Genomic DNA, 23,563 nt, shown 5'->3' on the forward strand with positions numbered 1-23,563 from the left:
AAAAAAAAGACAATAAATTTTGGGGGTTCCCCATACTTGGAACTGAAACTCAAAAAATCTTTTTCATCAAACCCATACGTGTGGGGTATCTATGGATAGGTCTTCAAAAATGATATTGAGGTTTCTAATATCATTTTTTTCTAAACTGAATAGTTTGCGCGAGAGACACTTCCAAAGTGGTAAAATGTGTGTCCCCCTCCCCCTGTAACTTCTAAAATAACAGAATGATAAAATTAAAAAATATATGATATACCTACATTACCATGCAAACTTCCACAGAAAATGGTGTAGCAAGTAGTTTAATTTTAATACGTCATAAATTGTACGGAACCCTTCATGGGTGAGTCTGTCTCGCACTTGGCCCCTTTTCTTAATCACAAATACGTTTTCAATTAGCATTTATGAGGATTTTCTCTAGTGACCTGATTTTTTGACTTTCGCTCGTTGGAAAAATATCACGACCATAGGTCTAGAGCACACTTGCACAAAAGCTAAAAATATGAAAATTGCTTCTAATAATGCGCAATTTTTCTTTTGGATATTTTTTTTCGTAAAACTTACAACAAATTAATTTTCAAAAACATGATAACCGCGGTCTTTAGCATGCACACCCATCTCACTCACTCCCACGCTTAGTGAGAGTAAGAGAAGAACACGAACCTACGGAGCTTTATAATCGCTTGTTGGTTTAGTGTCAATCAAGGCTCGGAACCGGTTTTTTCTTTATACAAAAAATACCGGTTTTATTACGTTCTTTTTCGTTCTTTGGTTTATTATTAAATTTTTAAAGGGACTATATTAAATGCGAAGTTGTTACCTAATTACATGATCCAATCCTACGTAAAGAGTGTAAAATAATTAAAAATATTGGGCTATTTCGGGATTTAAAAATAAACCGGTTCCGAGCCCTGGTGTCAATATCTCCAACGCTGTAGCCTTATAACAAATGTTGCTATTCCAACAAATGCTGAAATTCCAACGGGATTTCTGATAGAAACGTCCTTATTGCAGATGAAGCATAAGGACCCTTTACTAATGGCAAGCCACAAATAGTCTAATATTTCTTATACATCACATGATGAGAAGCGTTGTAATGTTTACAAACTCTATGCGGATGTCATATGGATTTCAGTAGCGCGTAGCTCCCCTCGGGAAAGGGCGATGAGTCTTGTCAGGCGGTTATTAGCATAACGACCAGCTAACGACGGCGGTGATACGTGCGTGACGCCGCGTATAGGTATTCGAGTGATATAAACGTTACGACGTTGACACTCAACGTTAACAATTTGGGGCGGGCTACAGGGGTGCTTAATGTAGGTAAACAGTCATCCTATTCCGTGAGGTAGATAATTGACTGTGAATTTATATGTGAAAACTATCATAGGTTGAGTGGTCGTTTAGTAGCTCTTTGGCTCGTGTCTTACACCTGCGGTTGTGGTTGTACTGTTTGGCAATGTACACAGACAAAATATACTTTTAAAATAGCATGAAAATTTTATGAACATCAATTATTATATTAATAAATGGCTACCTTTACTCGGAAGTGTTTTATTATATCGCCTCACCGTGAAAGGATGCACAAACAAATATTTAAAAGTACTGGTAAAATATAAAATTAAAACAGGATTATTTTAATTGTATATTTCACTATTTTTTTGCTTCGCTTCTTTATAATCCCGAATCACGAACGCCATAATAACTTTATATGGTCATCGTAATAAAAGTCGCTGGAACTGTTTTGTCAGTGGTTATTCTATTTTTTTCACGCTCTGAAAGCCATGACACGCTTTAGTGGTCCGTAAATAAAAATGTAATTAAGTAGTTGCAAAAATATGAATAGTCCGACTTCTAATGGCTGACAAAGAATAATAGCGCTTTCTCTGCTACTACTACTGAAAGTTCCATAAGAACGTCTCGTTCGGTCATCTAGTTAGTCTATTTAGTACAGTCAGCATCAAAAGTAGCGGATGAAACAAGTTGTCAAAAGTATCTACCATTCTGTAACAGCTTAACAAAAAGTGATGGTTCTATATGTAGAACAATTAAGACCGAAAGTTAATTTTAGCGATTTATCTGTATTTGGAAAAGTTGTCCGAAGTATCAGATACTTTTGGCCCGTTGTTTCATCCGTTACTATTGATGCTGACTGTACTGCTCCTATGATGCTCTTTCACAATCTTAGCTGTCTTTTGTCTGGTGCTAGCAGAACAGGATCGCTTGTCAAAAGTTGCCCCTGAAGTAGTTTTAGGGAATGTAAGAAACTGGAAAATGGGACACAAAGGTACCGGAAGCAGGGGTAGAGGGGAGCATCCACTTGACAAGTAGCTCCCCCTTATATTTTTTTCTTGCCTACATAATATAAGTGAGGAGCTAATATTCAAAACCTGATTTGTCACTGTGATGTCAAACTGAGATAAATGGAAAAACTATTATTTTGTATTACAATTATACAACTGAAAGTTTGCGTTTTTAATTAAAAAGAATATTGCAGACAAATACCATTATTTAATTATTCGGAATAACTACCCATACAACATAACTTAAATTTTTGCGATATAAGAATGAACAAATCGTATTTTGCTTGGAAATTTTGAAAATAAAAATTATGCAGTGACGAAACATTTTATACAGGTGCTACATTTAATTTTCTATAGACTGATAACATTAACTTAATCTTGAACTTTTTGTGACAAATTAGGTTTTCAATAAAAACTCTTCAAGTTTAAGTTACACGCTTTCTTCCGAATGGGACACTACTTTTGAAATTTGTTAGGGAGATGAGCCGGACTAAAAATATTTAACGGTCCTTGTATGTGTGGCAGTGGTTGTTACTATGAAATAGATGTATCTATCTGTATTTTGTTAATATACATGGCGGCGCGTCAAAATTTCGCTTTTCTTTCTTTATTAACTGTGGAAAATGTACTGAACTGTCTGAAATTTAGACAAGCTGGTAGGAATCGAGGTATACGGAGGCCCGTCTACCGATCTCAAATGGATTGTTAAAATTTGAGATTCGAAATTACAAGATGTAGTCAAGTCGAGTTTTGTAATAACAGATCCGAGAATTTTGAGACCTCGTTATGTAATATTTTAAAAACAGAATAAAACAACTAGGCACGTAAATGAGAACCTAAGGTAGCTGGAGGTGATGTATAGGAATTCCAAGGAATCAGGAAATTTAGCTAAAACGCAGTTCAAACCCCGCCACCGAAGCCGGAGAATTAGGCATTGCAGTCTTTATGTGGTATGTACCACTTGCTTCTGAGCCAAACGACTGTACACCTATATAGGTCCAAGTAAAATATCGTAAAATTTTCTAAGTGTACTTAAGTATTACTGGTAGACCTTCGAATACTCATCAAGTCATCAGTTAATCACTGTCCCGGTAGGTCACATCAGTTAATCACATGTCATCTTTAAACTCACGTCATCAGCAATTGAGCTGAAAACGGTATTTTACTTTAGTATTCGCACTTGGAAGAATTTTATTATGAAGCATAAACATATTTATATTGATTAGGAATAACGCTTTACTACCCGTAGCCAATAAAACGCAGCGGCCGTCAAAAGCCATCGTTACGGATTGGATCAAGAACCATAGATATGTTTGCCAAATTGATATATCAGATGCCTGTTTGCTTTTGTCGCTAATTCGATGCTGTGGATAGTTTTATTTCATAAAAAGTATTCGAAGCTTAATTCGTATTGTGATTGCGTGGTTATATACCTTTGATAACTATTAATTGATTTTAATAGGCACGAAGCTACGATGAAATAATAACATACTTGGGAAATTGGGAGCACCTTTAGTACCTTTACTAAACAATCGGTCAAGTGCGAGTTTGTTTTACTCGCGCACCGAGGGTTCCGTACAAACTTTGAATTATCTCGTGAAATTATAAAGGCTAAAGACTTGATCAGAAGTACCTACACTAAGTATGATTGTGTACAGCGCCATCTATCGTCAATTTGTCTAACTACTTTGCGCGATGTAATGCAGTTATGTTGGTTTTTAGAGAATAATTCTGTATCATGTGAACCGATTTCAAAAATTGTTCTTTTATTTAAAACAAGGTGTCTTATTAGCGTTGTTCATTACTATTCCAAATATCAAATCGACAGCTTAAGTGATTTTCGTGATATTTAGCGATGTGAATGACAGACAGACGGACGGACAGAGTCGCACCATAAGGGTTCCTTTTGTACCTTTTTGGTGGATCTACATTTTGGTATGGAACCCCGAAAACGAAGGACAGTTAATCTCGTAAAAAATTCTACATTTCCTTATTGACCAAGTGAGCGTAAAACATCTTCGATTCAGCTTTGACAATAATGCTTTCCTATGTCCGGCTGTTCTCCACTACATGTCACATTTCTCAACCCTTTCTTGTACTTATCCGATCGTTACTATGACACAGATTATAATAATAACAAAATGTAGGTCTATATATCATCCAAAAGGCAAAATTACTTACCTCTTTTCATTCTCAACAACGGTTAGTTTTGGTGAGTCAGACAAGTTTATTCTCTTCGACAACCATATTTTTACTTCCTATAATGTACTTGTGTATCGCTGAAAATGAAAAGGAGTGCGTTAATAAAGAGTTATACTTTAGAGGAAATTACTAAATTAAAAATATGCTCAAAAATCGCGCTTTATACCAATCTCAAGTCACTGTAATTAAAGCCGTCCACTTAAAGCCTTCTTTTAAAATGGGGCATCCAATCTATGATGATTTTGGCAATGTTCATTGTGCTCGTAGAGCATGTCGTTGTTCAGTAGTTACTTTTAAGTGTGCTCGTAGAGCATGACGTTATTTGGTAGTTGCTTTTAGTAAAGAGATAGCTAGATATGGATTAAAACATGCTTAAACGCGTTTCAAGAATAGCTTTTCATTAGCTGCTAACTTCCGCAAGAATTCACTACATAATAAGCTATCAATATTTACACTTTAAACATTGATGTGCAAAACCCAAAATATATTTCCGAGACCGACTTGAAGCCTTATAAATGTTAGTAGTTAGTTTTGACATTTATAGTGACAATGCATGCGACAACTAGTAGCACAGATGTAAAGCTACATCCGCAGACAGGCGGCGTACTTAAGGTTGGCGTCGACAGGAGAACCGAATCGAATCGCAATAATTCGTCTGTAATGAACGCACACGGAGCAAATTCAAGGCAACTCGATTCGACGCGATTTCACCGTAGTCGACACCTTATTGCCTTATGTTTACTATGAAACGAAGTGTCGCGGCCCCGGGCTACCTTGCGTTGACTGAGGCGCGCCGAGTCGAGTCGAAACGCGTCGCCACAGTAATTCGCCTGACGAGCGTTGTGCTCGGTAAATTTGAATCGGCGCGCCGCGGCTTTTCGTCAATAGATGCAGTTTCATAGTAAATGTATAGAAGGCGAATTATAGCGAGTAGGCGCCAGGCATTACAGAAGAAAAAAATGGGACAAATATTAATTGCTAGTCGTTTTTCAGCTTGCTATGCTTTTTTACAGAATCCAATGAGTTAATTTTTCTATAAATTTACTGAGAAGTAGATTAAATGTTTCTCTGGTCATACGCAAATATTCGTAAAAAAAATTCGTCAAAATTACGCAATTGCTTTTACGTCAATAGATGCAGTTTCTTAGTAAATGTATAGAAGGCGAATTATAGCGAGTAGGCGCCAGGCATTACAGAAGAAAAAAAATGGGTCAAATATTAATTGCTAGTCGTTTTTCAGCTTGTTATGCTTTTTTATAGAATCCAATGAGTTAATTTTTCTATAAATTTACTGAGAAGTAGATTAAATGTTTCTCTGGTCATACGCAAATATTCGTAAAAAATTTCGTCAAAATTACGCAATTGCTTTTACAGAACATTAAACTCCCCATGACTTGACCGGGAATTATATATGTCATGAACATAGCGACGCACCACGCAAACAACCTTCAGTGCGGCCACCGTGTATCCTAGCAAGTAGCCGGATGCAAGTCACTAGGCTCTAGATGCTAAGCAAGTCGCCTATCTGTGTGGACGTAGTCTAATTTTAATTATTTCTTATTTGATTCAAAGCATGACTATAATATTGGAATTGGATGATAGACAGACTCATACCTATGCCAGCTACTTTCATCGCATTGAAGTCATTAGACCGTTCGGCAAAAAAACTATTTTGTCTTTCCCATCACGAAACACGAGGTGAGCGCGGAGCCCAAGTCAACACGTAGAGACCCTTTTGACACTTTAATGAAATGTAAGAGGTACACTGAGTGGTTGTTGCCCTTGCCCGTGTCATGGGACGGACGCAGAGGCATCACCCGCCAGGGTGTAAGGACTATTTGAGATTTGATGGAATCTAAAATGAATTGGCTGAAAGCCATGTATTAAATACTAGGCTATGGGATAAAAAACCGGACGCCCCCACAAGGTGGGCCCCGCACAAAAAGTGACATCTAGGATGGCTCAAGGGAACACCAGTGTGAGCGGCTTAGGGGTATTTAGGGGGCTTGAGAGGTGTACGCCGATTTCTACCCAGTGCCAACTCGCGTCTTATGCATGTTTCGCTTCCACCCCCGGATCATATAGCTCGACGACTCCACTCCGGTCGGCCGGCTAAAGTAAGCCAGAGAATCCTGTCCCACCCGCAAGGAGGGTTTTGCGGGTAACAGAACTCCCCAGGAGCCCTCGGGTACGTGAGGTCGCTACTCCCCAACAGCTCGTCACAAGCTGCCCTGCGTTGACTGATTGCACCAGTAAAACCAGCGAACGATGGGGTCGTCACATCCCTACCCCTGAAAGCTATTGTTATTATTAAAGAGTACTGGCAACCAATAAATTATTATAATTATGAGCCAGAAATAACCGCGTGCCCTGACAAAATGGTGGCGGGAGTCCAAACTGCTATAGTAAACACCCCTGTAATGGACGTCATAAACTACTAATATTGTAAACTAACTAGTTAACACTTTACTATTTCATAGAAATTTGATATTAACGAAGACATTACCTCACCTTGTCATTGCAAATACCATGCAGAGTTCTGCTTCGTCTGACACTAAGACTTTAAAAAATTTCACATATGTTTATTTATTATTACCGTTTCATGATTAGTACCGTTACCACAACTATTCCTAATATTAGAAATAGAAAAAAAATACGCAGTAAGTGTAATTTTCTTATTCATCTCAGCAGCTAGGATGAGTGTAGTTCTTTTATCCGTGTTTTAAGAGGGAAGTATACCACCGTACCACGTCATCGTTAATATAAAAAGAGAAAAAGCTTTTCCACTTCTAAATATTTTCCATTCTCCATGATTTTTTACTATGTTATTTACACAATGAAAAACTAGGTTATTCTTTATTTTCAAGATTTACAAAACAATTTTTTTTCCAAAAGCGAAACCTATAAACCTAGAAATTCTAGGCTAGAACATATTATGCTGAAGCGATCGACATCAAAATCAAAGTGATTTGTTAAGATTTAGTTAGTGGAAACCGTCTTCTCACGAAATGGAATTTCGTAGAAAAATTTATTATTTATTATCTGTTACTTTGTTAGATTCGAAAAGCTATTCTTCCCTCTTAAGTTACAAATTTAAAGGCATCAAAGAGAGAAAATGAAAATAGAAGCACCAAGGACGTCTAGCTTAGCGGTTCGATTGGCCTACTTGTAGTATACAACCTATTTTAGTGGCGCGAAGTTTGTATAAGCTCCTGGCTTATATCGAGCAATAAGAAACGTCAAAGCAATATTGACGTTTGCACTCTGCATATATTCCATACACATTCCAAAAATCTTTCGAACGAAAAATGTTGACAAGAAGGAGTTTATTTCGTAAATTGGGAACTTGTATAGTGACACAGTTGCGATCAAGTAGTGATGGTTGTGACCCATGCCAATCTATTCCACCACCCCCGTGCCCTCCGTGCCCACCGTGCCCGCCGTGCCCGCCACCGCTTCCTCCCTTCTATCATTACCCCAGAACCGCATACAATGTCAAATTTATATACGTAAACGACCAAATACCCACCACCACTGTGAGGGATTTCGTGGACCGAGCATCTCAGATATGCTTTTTTACGGAACTGTTCAGAGGTTTGGAATTTTATACTAGCTTTTACCCGACTGCGGCCAAAGGGCTGTTGTTTTATAGGTCCTGTGCACATTGACCCAAAGGACTGAGCTAGCAAACTGACCCAATAAGTAGTGGGTCACTTTGTCAGTCGGTAATTGGGGCTGATTTTCGTCCGCTCTGCAAACAGTGTTCACATATTGGTCATACATTCAGATCGTTGTTACATAATTCATTAGTAAAGACAATATTATCTGAGGCATTACAGACACGGGTTGGCCTTAGCCTAGTCAAGCAAATCTCTCCAGTCCGATTTATTTGTGACTTCCCTTCCCCAACTTCACACTTCTTAGGTCCTGATATACTGGTATACGCCGTCCAACCAACCATCTGAGCTTGGGCCTGTTTTACTTCTGCGGCTCTCCGATCGGCCTTCTAGAAGGTAGTTGGATACTGTGGCCTCGTCCATCCGTAACACGTGCCCTGTCCAACAAAGGCGTCCGATCTTTATGCTCTTAATGACACAAAAGCAATACCTATTACTAAAAGTGTGTATAATGTGTGTTCCCAAATTAAGGTCACAGCATTTTTAAGTAAAAATAAAACGAACTATATAAACAAATTGTCGCCAATCAATGATGCAAAAATTGTCAATGTAACAATGTGTAAACAGCGACCATTAGATATCTACATATATTAATCGTTTAATCATTCAACAGCTGACCCATCATGGGCCAATGTGTACAGTGACCTTTAAAGTGTACTTTAAGTATATTTAGACGATTAATTTCCCAGGTGATTGAGGTAAACTATTAATAATTTTATGAACTTAATCGCGCGGCCGTTCCGGCGAAAGTCAACATTTATAGGATCCATTAGAGAAATCATTTTAAAATATGCTCCTCCAGATCACTTACGCTCAGACATACGAGTAATACATCAAAAATTATAATTCGTGTCTTTAAGATCACTTAACATATGAGTTCTAGATATACTAAGGCCGACGCCGAGGCTCGTATTGAAAAAATGGTTTATGTCTAATACAGTACGCCGCCAGATGTATATGGGAGCAGATAAGCAGAGGTGCTTAAAAATACATATATCAACATAGACTTTGCCGTCGTGATATAGTATTTTTCATACTCGAAGTGTAGGGTGACACATGTCAAAAAGCAAGTATACGGTCGTGACAACGTAAATTAGAAACGATTTTTTACGATTCTCGAGAGAGCATATTGATTTTATTGAGAGAGAGTTATATTTAACAATTGGACGTGACTGAAACGATTTGACTCGAGCGGAATCGATTAGGTCGATAAGTAGAGTCAAACTCTATCGCATTTGACTTCAGTATTACATAAAGAAACTCAACGATATTATAATTTATCTTTTATATTTTGGTGATTTGTGTCTATAATAATGAGATGATCTAAGCCACGAATATATACATTTTTGGCCTATCAGGATTCAAGTTATATTAGTTGAAAAAGGATTGGTCTGAAAGGTCAGAGTCATGGAATGATAAAAATTTAAATGTCACCGTACCCTTCACATTTGAAAAAGACTATAATAGAGGCTTTGTTCAGATATATGTGAACACCTTGGCCGCTCCGATATATCTGATGACGACTGTACAAGGTGCAATTAAGGTATTGAATATCGACTCAGACCAAGTCTCAAAAAAATTTATTGTACTTTGTACTACGAGTAAACTGTACAAACTTTAGTTATTTAAATTCATTTTACAAATACCTATAAAAATATGTATTACGAAAGTAGGTATGCCCGTAGGCACCCACCCTATGCTTTTTACTGGGTAAACCTAGAACTATATCGTCGCAAGAAAGCATTAAATTCTGTAGCTTTCTTGCGGGTAAAAAAGAACAAAAACCAAAATGCTGTAACCCGTATATGTAAATTATATATGTAAACGTATTACGCCAAATAATAATAAAAGTCACTTTGTTTCGAACAAAACATTCCGGAATAAGAAATAAAAGCACAAATGGGAAAACTTGTTTTAATAAAAAGTTTCGATATTGTGATAAGTTTTTCTAAGTATATTCAATACCTTTTTTTGCGGAACCGGCCACATTTTATTGTCACGTGCTGATAAAAATGTGTCCGACTTAGCAAAATACTGGCCTCCTTGCGGTTTATCAAAATATTTTCTTCTCACGTCTTATAACTTTCTACGATAATAAACATTATTTATCAGAAAAACATACGTATTTCTTAGGATTAACATATAGTGAACCTATGTGGTAGCATAGTAGGCAAATCAAATCAGATTTTTTCGAAGAATTAATTCCCAGTAAGCTGCAAATTATTTTGATACCTTCATTTGGTCCTAAATGCGTGTAATCCGAGTTTGGTCCATAAAAAAATAGAAAAGGTACCTTAAAGTTTGTAAAAAATGGCCGCCGCTTCATTTTTTTGTGTATAATCCATATAATGTTGAAAATCCGAAAATGCCTTTTTATCCACCTAACCTTGCCGGTAGTGTCACTGTAATTGACGGTGGATTCCTACTACATCGAGTGGTTTGGTAATTCAAAGAATAATGTATCTCACACCTCCTAGGATGGAGCAAACTCGGATTACGCGCATTTAGGACCAAATGAAAGTATTAAAGCGATTTCCAGTTTACTGGGAATTAATTCCTCAAAACGCTATTATTGGATTTACTTTGATTGGTGTATAGTGAAAAAAGTATATTCACATTTTAACGCTTCGATAAGGATGACTCGATTGACAGCTCATTTGTCAAAATCAGTCTAATAGGGCTGACGCCACGGAGGGCTTCTCGATCGTGGGAGGTCGCTCCGTTCCAGCATAAAACATTTTCACATTGTCCGATCCAATATCGGATGTAGGATCCTACATCCACAATGTCGGGTATCCTACGTCCACAATGTAGCAATAATGATTTCTTAAATAATAAAATACATAGGTACGTTATACATTTTACTTCCACCTGATATCGGATCGAGCAATGTGAAAACGCCCTTAGGCTGCTGTCCCGCCGCCGCCGACGATGAATGTATGTATATATATATATATATATATATATATATATATATATATATATATATATATATATATACTAATATATTTTTTCTACTCGTCGACTGTAATGATTGAATTAAGATCTCGTACTCCCAACTATACAATTTATATCGTTATAGCGGCAACAGAAATACATAGACGGACGGACGGACAACGGAGTCTCAGTAATAGGGTCCCGTTTGACCCTTTGAGTACGGAACCCTAAAAAAACTCAAAAAAGGACTCGACTCGGGACTTAAAAAACTCAGAAATTTGTTAAGCTCTGCGTCTCGTAAAAACAAGTCGAGTTCTTCAATTCAGACTCAAAAGACTTGAGTTCCTACCAACACTACTCAAGTCCATACAAAGAAAAAAAAACCCTGTATCTGTAGGTGCATCGTAATTTTAACTTTACGATAACCAATACCTTCATTACTTTCAAATTTAGAATATCTCTGAGTAACAAAGAAATTAAATTCTAATATGAGTCGAGATGACGTTTTATTCAAAATGAAGTCTCAATTGTGAACAATTTCGAAAAATGTCAGCAGAATTTATAGCAGACGGCCCGGCCCGACTCTATTGTGTCTCTAAAAAAACCGGTCAAGTGCGAGTTCATTTTACTAGTGCACCGAGGGTTCCATACAAACTTTTAAATATCTCGTGTAACTATAAAGGCGAAAGACTTTTGATCAGAAGTACCTACACTAAGTATAATTGTGTACAGCGCCATCTATCAGCAAATTGTAATGCACGTATGTTGGTTTTTCGAGGATAATTCCCTATCATGTGAACTGATTTCAAAAGGTGTCTTTACTGTTGGTAATCTCATAGCAATTTCCAGTGTAATAAACACACTTATAGGTGGTTAAATTGCAAACTGATTTCGGGAATGTTTTTTGTTAATTAAAAAAAGTTACCAAGATAATGATCTGATTATATTTTTCCTGTAAAATTTATTAATTTTTTATTGTAATGTTAATATAATGTAACAATTTCATAATTTTTCTTTGGTAAACTTCGGAGATAAGAGGGGGAAGGGGAGGGGAATGGTATTTTTTTACATTTTCGTCCATAAATATTTATTTCCGCATAAAAAAAATTGTTTTGGAATGGTCAATTTGAGCTCTTTAATATATCTAATTTGACCTAGTCACTTTTGCCCCCTCTTCATATTGGGCACATGCCATAATTATTAAAAAAAATAACATAATAATACTTTAAATGTCTCCGGGTTTATAAATTTTGATAAAGCCACACTCGTATTTTAATCCCTTTCATTATGTAGCATTCACATAAATTACTTTTAACGAATAGGCTTTGCGATAATGATACAAAATGAGGGTAAATTAACTTAAATAGCAAATATAAAATAAGTTAGTAGTAAATTAAAATTAACACTAAAAGGAAACTGACCAACAAAATACCTTTTATTAGTCGCACATCTGTATTTAGCTCAGTTGCGGTCAGATTGTTTGATTACATTCTGTATCTCGTATTGTTGGCCTTATCTAAATGAATACGGTGTAAGTATACTAAGTATGCTGTTAGAGACCAGAGATATATAAGTGAAACTTGTGCGTAAGATAGTAGATTGTGTCATTCACGAAGACGCGTGCCTTGACTCGTAAAGTCATTTTATTAAAGGTTAGATTTGACCAGTCTGCGCGTCATCATGGATGACACGAACTATAAACCTTACGGAAACGACGTGAGTAACGACTGGAGTTAATCAGTGATGGGCGAGTTTTGTCTTCGCGAGTGAGTACTTATTTTCTCTTAGCATATATGTATAGGTATTATTAGCCGGCATTCTGCCTTATATTTTTCAAATAAAATCGTAAATGTTTGAATCGCATTTCAAATGTTATTTTCAGTGAACGTGCAAGTAAGCTTAATGCTTTTTCATGCTACAATATTAATGTTGTAATAAGGTATATTACTATTCAAACACTAAATCATTTACTTCAACAGTACATTAAATCCTAACCACATCATATTTGACATTTTAACCAATATGTATAGCAATTTTTAGGTATTGTTGTCAAGACTAATCAAAATATAGCCTCTTTGTATGACCTTAAAATATGGGCACCTTAATCTTACGTTAGGAAAATACTTGTAGGTAACACATGCTGGCGATAACAAATTGCCCATACATATTCTAAAACGAAATATCCAGAAATAGTTTAATGTTTACTATGACTGGGTTAATTGATTTAATAGTCAGTAGAAGTTTTTTTTTATCATACATACACCGTGTTTTTATTACGCACATTTCCTCACACTTATTTATACTTGCATGTATGTGTATTTGTATGAGTCTAAATCGTTATAAAATAAATACACACCGTACTCGTGCCTTTTAATTGGGAAGGTTTTCATTCACTGGGTGCAGGACAGTGCAGGTTGTTCGAATGCCCCATTCGCTTCACGAATCTGCCTTCAATTTGCCCACGGACAATGCCAAAAAATTGGTATTGCTCGCCGCCAAATTAACAGATCCAGATTACACAGACGCAACACTCGTTCCATTAAACTGGGATTCCGCTTCTGCAGTCGTCCGTAACTGGAATAAATGTCACCATTATGCCATTGTTGTTATTAAGGAATATCCTGTTCTAGGATTCATCAAAATATAAAATTAACTTCGCCAGTCAAATAACATTAGTTCAATAAGACTAAATCATTATAAAATAAAGACGTGCGGGGAGGTTAACTTTAGGCCCGTCGCAATCGAAATCTTAGATAATATGTTAAGGTACTTATAATTAGTTTTTATTGCAATTGATAGCAACTAAAATAGGTATATCATTTATAAACAAGGTGACCTGTTTTAATTTTGTACGAGTGTAAAGCTGAGTGACGACGTATGTAAAGTGCAGTAGGCTCAGAGAATGGAGTTTTTGAAAAGTCGTAGCGTCGCGTCGTAAGTAAAACTTTTAGATCCAATACGCTTGCCAAAAAATTCATAAGCCAACGTGAGGCTTTTCTCTAGGCTAAACTTCAGTGATTCGAATCCTGAGTTTTTGACTTTAGCTCGATGGAAAAAACTCTCGAACAAAAATTATAATACATACCTACATTTTGCACAAAAACTAAAAATATGAAATTTGTTTCTAAAACTGAGCAATATTATGCTTGACGAAACTCGGCGATTACTTTTGTTAATATTAAAACACAAAATAATTAAAATTCATAAGCATGTTATCCGCGGTCCCGAGCGTGCACATCCATCTCGCTCACGCTTACGCTCAGTGAGAGTGAGAGAACACGAACCGAACTGGGCTTTAATTGATTAAAAAATTCGTATTTTTATAACCGCTCGTGACAAGTTTTTAAACTGTACGCATATTTCATAGAACCAAATCTTACCAAGAACTGGGCGGTAAACCATTTTATCAAAATTTATCGAATGGCGTCAGCGACAAAGGAGTGAAACTCTCTGAAATGGGTCGCGCGATTAACGAGTGTGGGCATGCGGAGTCCCCAGGCAGCACTATTGCAGATTATTCTTTTCTTGTAATTTTATCACGTTTTCTCATTGCAGCAAACACTATTTCGAAGAGAGGTTTATTACTTTGGTTTAACGAGGGTTTGAGTCTAGTCGAGATGCTGCTATGAGACAACAGTTCAGAACGGATTGTATCCGTAATCCAGTTAAATAAGTCACGAGCACGTAGTACCGCTAAAACAAACGTTTTCCGAACATTATTCTGAAATTTCCTTTGGACTTACAGGTTTTGCTGTCACCTTGGGGCACATATTTAAAGAGCCGGCCACGATAAATTACCCTTTCGAGAAGGGTCCGCTCTCCCCCCGGTTCAGAGGTGAGCATGTTTTACGGAGATATCCAAGTGGGGAAGAGCGATGCATAGCGTGTAAGCTATGTGAAGCTGTTTGCCCGGCGCTGGCCATCACAATAGACGCGGAAGAGCGCGTCGACGGCTCACGGCGCGCTACTCGCTACGACATCGACATGACCAAGTGCATCTTCTGTGGATATTGCCAGGAGGCCTGTCCGGTTGACGCAATCGTAGAAGGGCCCAACTTTGAATATTGCAAAGAAACTCATGAAGAATTATTATATAATAAAGAAATGTTGCTGACCAATGGCGACCGATGGGAGGCAGAAGTTGCTAGCAATATCAGAGATAATCATTTGTACCGCTAAGAAGACAAATGCTTGTTTAAAACCAAAGAGCATTGATTGTAAAAGAGAGAAAAAAACGTGTCTCTTTGTTTGACATCCAAAACAGATGGCGCTGTACTGCGCCATGTGTTTTTCGGTCACTGAATTGTCAAACGTCAACTTTTGACAATCAGAGTTACCGCAAAATGTATGGAGCTGTACAGCGCCGTTTCGTTTACCTGTCAAATTCTAAGCATGTAATTGTCATTTTACGCATCTTACTCAATCAATGTATCTTTGTTTAAAACATGTTGGTTGGTTTTTTGCATGTTTATTAAATTTAATGGAGTATTATTTATTTTCTTATCCTCTCGTGCGCCAAGAAGCCTCGAAATGGACGCTCTCCGACAATTGGTTTGCCGCCCGAGGGGATACGTATTATGATTTAATTAACTTTTCAATAATTTCTAAAATTAAATGCATAAATATATAAAACCGGTGAATTAATAACTTTTCTTCACAGTGCCTAGCGTTAGTCTGAACTTATACTTTGCTGCTGACAAACAGTAAGGAAATTAGAATGTTAATAATTGAATTGTTATTTAAACGTGCAGGATATATAAATTCTCAGCTAGTTATACAGTATATACCTCACGTACTCGTAGTTTTAGTCACATGAAACATGTCAGTACCCCTAGTGTAAATTTAATCGACATCATAACGTGACGAACGCGTTTGCGTTAAGTCTCATTTTGTATAGGATTTTGAGTTTCCAAAACGTCCCGCTTGGCGCGCTCTTTCCAAATCCAATACAAAATGACACTAAACGCAAACGCGTACGTCACGTTTCGAAATATAATTTATTTACACTAGGGGTACAGTACCCCTAGTGTAAATAAATTCGATTTTGAAACGTGACGTACGCGTTTGCGTTTAGTCTCGTTTTGTATGGGTTTTTGAACAGCGCGCCAAGCGGGACGTTTTGGAAAGTCAAAAATCTCATACAAAATGACACTTACCGCAAACGCGTACGTCACGTTTCGCTGACGAAAATATTTACACTAGGGGTACTGATGCTGAAAAATAAAAATACGTGAGTTAAACCGCATAATTGACGGGTATAGAAGCAAAAACGTCTGTCGATATTTCGAGGATGTCGAAATTGTGCCACAAATTGGACACAGGCGTTTTTGCTTTTATACTCGTCAATTAGCTTAGTGTTAGTTTGACTCGCGACAGTTTAAATTCAATTAAAATTTCATCCGAAAATAACCATGAAAATATTTGTAGACTTCCGGCTATAAGGGCTTGCGACTTTGCAATCTGGAGGTCGCGGTTTCAAATCTGCCTTCCTACCAATGTGTTTTACGGAACTTATGTACGCAATGTTATTTGATATTTTACCAGTCACTTTTCGGTGAAGGATAACATCGTGAGGAAACAAGAGTAATCACAATAAGGCTTAGTTCTCCGCTGGGTTGAAAGTTCAAATGGCAGTTGCTTTAGTAAAAAGTGCCTACACCAATTCTTGGGATTAGTATCCAAAGCGGATCCCAAGCTCCCATCAGTTGCGGCATAAAGCCGGGACAACGCATAGAAGATGATGACTTAAAAAACCTAAGAGAGTACAGCGTTTTGATATTATGTTAATTACAGTGAAGCAGATTATTTCTTTTGAAGTTTGTATTCGCTAGTAATATATGTATAGGTACATATACCTATAGAAATAGGTGTGGTTTATTGTTCACTGGATTTGCTCTAAGGCGTGTTGAAGCACACGTGGAGGTCGTTGCATTTTACGACTGCAGTTGCATCAAACTGAGATTACTACAGTGGGTATGAAAAGTGTATAGCAACGTTTCCTACTGTTCTAGCGGCGTATCTGGCGGTGCGGCACAGATAGCTAGCTGTTCCTGCATGCCGCTCTGCTGATAACGGTATGTTACCTTCCCGAAATTACACCCGATATGTACTAGTCCTTCTAAGCTAACTACATCGACTTCAACAGAACATAGTTTGGAGTGTCATAAACGTCATATTTTCATAGAAATTTAACATTAATGATGAAATTGCCACATTTTGTCATTGGAAATGCAACGCAGAGTTTGATCCGACTCTAGATGTATTTTTTTTTTTACAGTAGTAAATTTGTTTTATACCCTTAACTATTCTCTAATACCTATAGAGAAAGGTTTTAGTTAATACATGGAAATCGTACCAAAAAGAGGTACTGCCTTACATCAAATGAGGTAGTTCTGTTTTTTATATATGTTATTAGTGATGAAATAGTAATGACAAATCCAAGTGTTCCACCTCGAAAGCCCTTCGGATTATTGTGTGTATAATATACAGTACAGTGAAGGAACTTGTTATGACTCGCATCTCTTGTATATCTTTGATGGGCCACGCTTGTCTTCTGAATCCACAGCACTTCTTTTGCACCCAGTGTATGTGATAGCATTTCTTCGTCAACCTGATTAGGCAGGTTGAAATCGTGATCTGATGGTGGATCATCAATGAATGGTTTTTCAATGTCGGCACACATCTCCGGTCTGGTATATTCTCGCAGGATTGACCATTGCTGTAGTTGCAAACAGATAAGCATTTAAGTCTTGCTTCCCTGCAGCCACAACTGCTGGTACAACCTTTTTTGCTGTTACAGTTAGTTCAAAATTCTGCAAACCTTTGAAAAGCCGTAGAAACTATTTGGCTCACTAAGACTATTAAGACTATATTGTCAATTAATTGCAAATTTCATCTTCTTGAAAGTGTGCATACTGACTTTTGTCGTAATTCCGGTTCTCGGTGTTTTTTTTTACAAAAACTGAAAAAGTCCTAAAATTAAATGGATTTTTATGTACTTTACAATGATCCCAAGGGCTTTCGAGGTCGAAAACTTGGATTTGTTATTACCATTTCATCACTACCAACATATTAAAAAAACAGAACTACCTCATTTGATGTTAGGTAAAATGTACCAATTCCATGGACTATAGACACCAATGGGACGAACGTACTCGCAAGCTGGTAATGATGATAATTTACTTTACTTTTTCGTCAACAGCGTTTTAGGTAGTATAATTAACTATTCCAACTGACAACGATTCACGAAGGCAGACCTATTAAAGGTACGTACATTCATTGATTAAATATTTTGTATTAATTAGCCACCGGAATCTAAAGTATAAGTTAATCGGGTTACTGGTATTTGATCCCAATGTAAAAAAAAAGGATTTGATTTGACTGAATACGAGTAGCACGCATACAAATATGTAACTTGCACTTGTTTCAAAGCAAACACGCGTTAGCCTTCACTGAGCGAATATTCCTATTACAAGTGCATTAGCAGCAGCATAATTTAGTCCGTTATTTCACTTAGAACATGAAATAATTAGCCACGAGATGCGACGGAGCAGCCGGGCCATTCGTTAGGGAAATGCGTTCGTTTAAAAGGCCATTAGGGCCACCGACACTGAGCCCGTGATGTCGACATTTAATGACCTCGATTAACAAAATGAAACCTGAATTACCTCCTCAGTAGGTATTTAATAAATATTACATACCAAGAGTGGAAAAGTGAACGTTTCTTCGATGTTTTCCGTAACCAAAGCTGCAGAATTGTAAAAAAACCAGCGGAAGTGTCTTTTGACCAGACTGCATCAGAAGGAGGGTATATAATGTTTTTTGATCGTATGTACGCATGTAGGTAGGTAAGTACCTATATCCATTTGTTTGGCATGCTCTTCAGCCAAAGCGACTGAATGGTTTTTGACATATATGGTGTTGAATTCGTCATAATTGTGGTAGTGACATAGGTAAGTATATAAATGAAAATGGCGCCCGTAAATGAAATGGAGGGGGGGGGGGGGCGACTTACCATAGTAATATGGGGATCAAATGAAAGCTAGTGAACAGACAATTTCTAAAATGTAAACAGTCGGATTTTTTGTTTTTATAATAATATAATTCCTCTTATTAATTAACTCGTTTTATTAGAAAAGGACTTGAATACTTAGCACATACAATACAACGTAAACACACTAGTAAATACCCATACTAGTATACTCAGGACCTCCAGCTTCATAATGGGAAGGGTCAATATGCTACCGATTCGGCTTAAGCCTGTACGAGTGAGGAGTAAGTACAAAATATAGCACTGCCCAACTCAATGTGTGCTGCGCCCGTTCCTGACCATTGCCCACTTGATCAAATCATCGGCTCCACAATGCACATAGATAATTCTATTTGCTCCGATACGTGTCCCTTGTCCTGCCTATTGACTAAAGGTCAGTGATCTCAGCGCATTCCATTTGATTACCGGTTGTTATAAGATTACAATTGCTTACCTATAGATACATATTAAAAATTTTCAATGTGTGTTTACCTATAAAGTGTGCAGAAATTTATTCCAAGGAAATTAGGTATTTGTAACTTTAGCCAACAATGTCTAAAGTTGCACCTCTTAACTTCTTGCGACTTTAGCCGACGTTATGTTATGTATTTAGTTATATTTAGAAAAATGACTTACAAATCTATCATCTGTGAGTTTTGTGGTGATCAATAAACAGTAACTTGTTAAAATTATAATAGTCTATAATATTTTTTGGCCTAATTGCACAATGCACATGCCATTAATCAAGTAATACAAATACCCCCTTTTAATAGAATGGTAATACAGCGAAACGCCGTCTGCCAAAAGCATACCTAAATTCTGTGCATGATGTGCTGCTTATTTGATATTCTAAACAGTGCAGGCTAATGAAACGTGACGCGCGAGGAGAGCAGGCCTCTCTAACACACCGGTACATTACTTAGTTCACTTAGGAGAATAAAGAGAAGTAAAGTAAATTAATAAAGAGTTTCAATTAATAAAATTAATAAATCGAGAGTGTCGCCGCAGGTCGTTGTAGTGGGCGCTATTTTCTATTTTTACCCTCATCTGAAGAAATCCTCGATTATCAAGGAAACTGATGCGCCGTCGGAAGGCTTCGAAAAATGAAAATATTTACATGGGAAAAAATTGGCAATCTCTTATTTTTTTTTATATGGGAAGAGAAGTTCTCCATTTCCAAAATGGAAGTTTCATTTGTTTCGTTTAGTTCGTCGTCAAGACGTTAAAGTGCATGTTCAGACATTTATGTGTACCTCGACTGCTTCGATATATCTGATGGTAAGTTGAAGGCCAACATGTCGTTGACGGGATGTGATCAGTAACAAAAAACATCGCAATCATGCATTTTGACTATACTCGTATAGACGAGAGGAGATAGACTACTCGTCTCTTTTTAATTAATATAGTTAAAAAAGGACAGTTTATTTCAGTGCCGCAGCACACATATGTATGCTGAAACGTTTAAAGACTGGTTGATACAGAGTTATCTTTTTAAGCCGGACGATAAAATTCAAAGAGAATTTTCGCTGTGCATTTTTTTTCTTTTTGGATTATGTTGGCTCATAGCATGAAATATGGGAATCGAAAATTACATATGGTTGTACTGTTTTGTAGAAACCTAGTCGGCTGTTATTGTAATTTGGTACGTCTGTAAAGAACTTAAAATTACTTTAGTCCTCTACTTACTACCCTGCTCTCTTCGGCAATTGAACACTCAGCAACATGGAGCCTGCAACCCTTTGGAACCATGTGAAATTGGCGTATAGACAGTTACGATTTGATTTATAATGTCACACCGCGCCTCTTTTACAAAATTTCCTTAAGATATTGCAGTATGAGGTTCTTGAAGAAAGGAATGTAGGTACCTGCCTATTGGTTTGTGGATTGACAGCTACGCGCATTCGATACACCTGGAATAACAAGCGTCCTTTGGCTACGGTAACCACTTACAATCAGGCGGCTTGTATGATTGTATGCTGACAGCCCAGTTGTGATTTAATATGTATGTACGGTTGTGATTTTACCTACAATGGCACTTACTACTGAGTACATTTGTACATTCGAAAACCTCGCTCCGCTGAGCTGTTTCTACTAAGAGCTGCGCTGAGCGAGGTTAGGTAAAGTGTTTCATGACAAACATATGCCTTGGATATCTCGGGTGGAAAGGCAGCCTTAGCGTGAAGAGGCGGGAAACGACTGACACTTTCGCATTCATAAGCAGACATAGAAGTTTTTGTGGCAAAAAAGAGTGCTTGAGAAAATGAAACATCTACAAATAATAACGTCGATAAGTCAGTCATGGATTAATAATTAAAAGATGTTAATTCTACTTGCTGTAATTTACCGGGAAATTTTAAGAATGCAATTCTGACCACAATTTCTTTACAATAGTGTCAAAAAATAAGGACCTTTGGGTGTATCAAAGAAGATATCAAACGTATTGTGTATGATGTGATAGTGATTTGATGATTACGTCTCACTAAATGGGCGTAGGTCGTCCGTTAGCTGGCGCGGGTGCTCAGAGCGGATGCGGGTGCCATTGTAGGTAAAATCCGTAACATGCGTCCGTGCCAGTTAGAGTTGCTCATACATACATTTTTCGCCACTCACCCGCTCCGTGCAACCGCGCCACCTAGCGGACGCCCGTAGGTTATTGTATCCCTTTTATTCATACTATGATACCCGCATATTCTCAACATTTCATTAATGAAATGAGACTGAAATGTCTGCATATACTGATTCAAAATCTTAAAATCAATGACTAAACGACACGTCCGGATATCTGGTAGAAATTACTGTTCCCGGGAGCTAACTGGGTCACATTTCTGCCGTCATTTAATCGTCGTGTCGATGCTCCGGCATTGATCTATCGCTCTATTAAAGAGTTCAGTGCTTGTTACGACGCCGCCCATTAGCAACGCCGACGACTGCCGTCGACTGCCTTAGTCTGCTACTTAGCTAAGTACATGCAAAATTTATAAGATGTCAATCTATTCTACTTCCCGCGAGATATTTTTTTTCTAATAGCCCTGATATCTATTGTGACGAAAATAAATGCGGCGCGTGCATTGCGAGTAAAAACGACACGAAAACGAAAAGACACGGAGCAAGTACCTACATAATGACACTTGCACACGTATGATGAACGAGTTTTATTAATACATTTGTTTTTAAAACTAATGTTAGTTAAGTTATAAAAGATGAGTCAAGTGAAGCGCAAGGGCACTACCTATCTTCTCTCGAAGCACGATGCGTTTTATAACCTAAAAAGACACGGGGCAAGTACCTACATAATGACACTTGCACACGTATGATAAACGAGTTTTATTAATACATTTGTTTTTCACAAATGTATCACTAATAATAGTGTTAGTTAGGTTATAAAAGATGAGCCAAGCGAAGCGCAAGGGCACTACCTACCTTCTCTCGAAGCACGATGCGTTTTATAACCCTCAACACTTGGGTTTGGATTATACATGATAAATGAAATTCTCGAGATATTATGTCAATATTGTACTTATTATATACTATAGGTTTTATTGATAATCTAAAAAAAGTCCGAATTCGACACTGGCTCACTTAACTTTCTTCACTTCACTGGCAAAATTAGGGTACATCCTGAAGTCCTACAAAGCTGAAATTTGGTATGTAAACAATAAATTCTAAAACTTGGAATGATGAAGCGATTCAAAAGGATCTCAAGCAGGTACCTTTAACAGATTTAAATGAGACAGCCGTGGTTAGGCTACTATTATAGGCCCTACCCGGTATAAAATACGCGTACAAATAATACCATCTTAATTTTAAAAACCCTAAATTTCATGTAAATAGAAACTTATCACTGATCACTGACCAGGTTTTAAGAGCGTAATTGAAAAGCAGATAGTTCTTTTTTTGGTCGGACGGATTGCTAAAGACTCCAGCGATCAGTTCGGGGTATTGTGGATCACGGACCGAAATGATTCTGTCCATTACGGTCAATGTGTCACGTAGTCTACCCTCTCAAGCGACATTCACCTTTAGCCTTACCGGCAACCATTTGCTTTCTGCGTGGGTTCCTTATTACACAATATGATGCCTTTGATTATGGAAAATCTATTTTCTAGGATCTGTACAAAAATAAAAATATCACCGTGCTTCACTTAAACTTTTGTGCCAAAGGTCACAAAAATAAGAATAAAATCATGAAATTAAAGGCTCAACATCATTGAGAGCGGGCGGGGCGGCCGTAGCTGCCGAGGCTGCAAAATGCCGCAAATATATAACTCTCACTGACCGGCATATATTTGTGGCTTTTGCAGTCGAAACTCTAGGACCGTGGTGTCCAAGCGCTCATAAATTAATTCGGCAACTTTCAAAAAAAATCATTGATGTTACGGGGGACCGTAGGGCTGGCTCCTTCCTCGCCCAACGGATCGGCA

At 37.4% G+C, this 23,563-nt stretch overlaps 1 protein-coding gene and 1 long non-coding RNA gene across 3 annotated transcripts in view; one reads left to right on the forward strand and one right to left on the reverse strand.

The window, feature by feature from the left end:
- LOC133515481 (uncharacterized) overlaps positions 1–5,619 on the reverse strand; it is a 69,544-nt gene extending 63,925 nt beyond the window's left edge. For both annotated transcript variants that reach the window (XR_009799034.1, XR_009799031.1), the window contains exons 1-2: positions 4,953–5,619; positions 4,479–4,576 (exon numbers count right to left, since the gene is read on the reverse strand). This is a non-coding gene — a long non-coding RNA (uncharacterized LOC133515481). The remainder of the gene's footprint in view (positions 1–4,478; positions 4,577–4,952) is intronic.
- Positions 5,620–7,132: 1,513 nt separating this feature from the next.
- LOC133515453 (NADH-ubiquinone oxidoreductase subunit 8-like) lies at positions 7,133–15,753 on the forward strand. Its single transcript, XM_061848006.1, has 2 exons — positions 7,133–8,093; positions 14,859–15,753. Exons 1-2 carry the CDS (start codon positions 7,808–7,810, stop codon positions 15,290–15,292), a joined length of 720 nt encoding a protein of 239 aa, XP_061703990.1. The 5' UTR covers positions 7,133–7,807; the 3' UTR covers positions 15,293–15,753.
- The last annotated feature ends 7,810 nt before the right edge of the window (positions 15,754–23,563 follow it).

The sequence above is a fragment of the Cydia pomonella genome, chromosome 1 (genome assembly GCF_033807575.1).
Source record: "Cydia pomonella isolate Wapato2018A chromosome 1, ilCydPomo1, whole genome shotgun sequence".
NCBI lineage: Eukaryota > Metazoa > Arthropoda > Insecta > Lepidoptera > Tortricidae > Cydia > Cydia pomonella.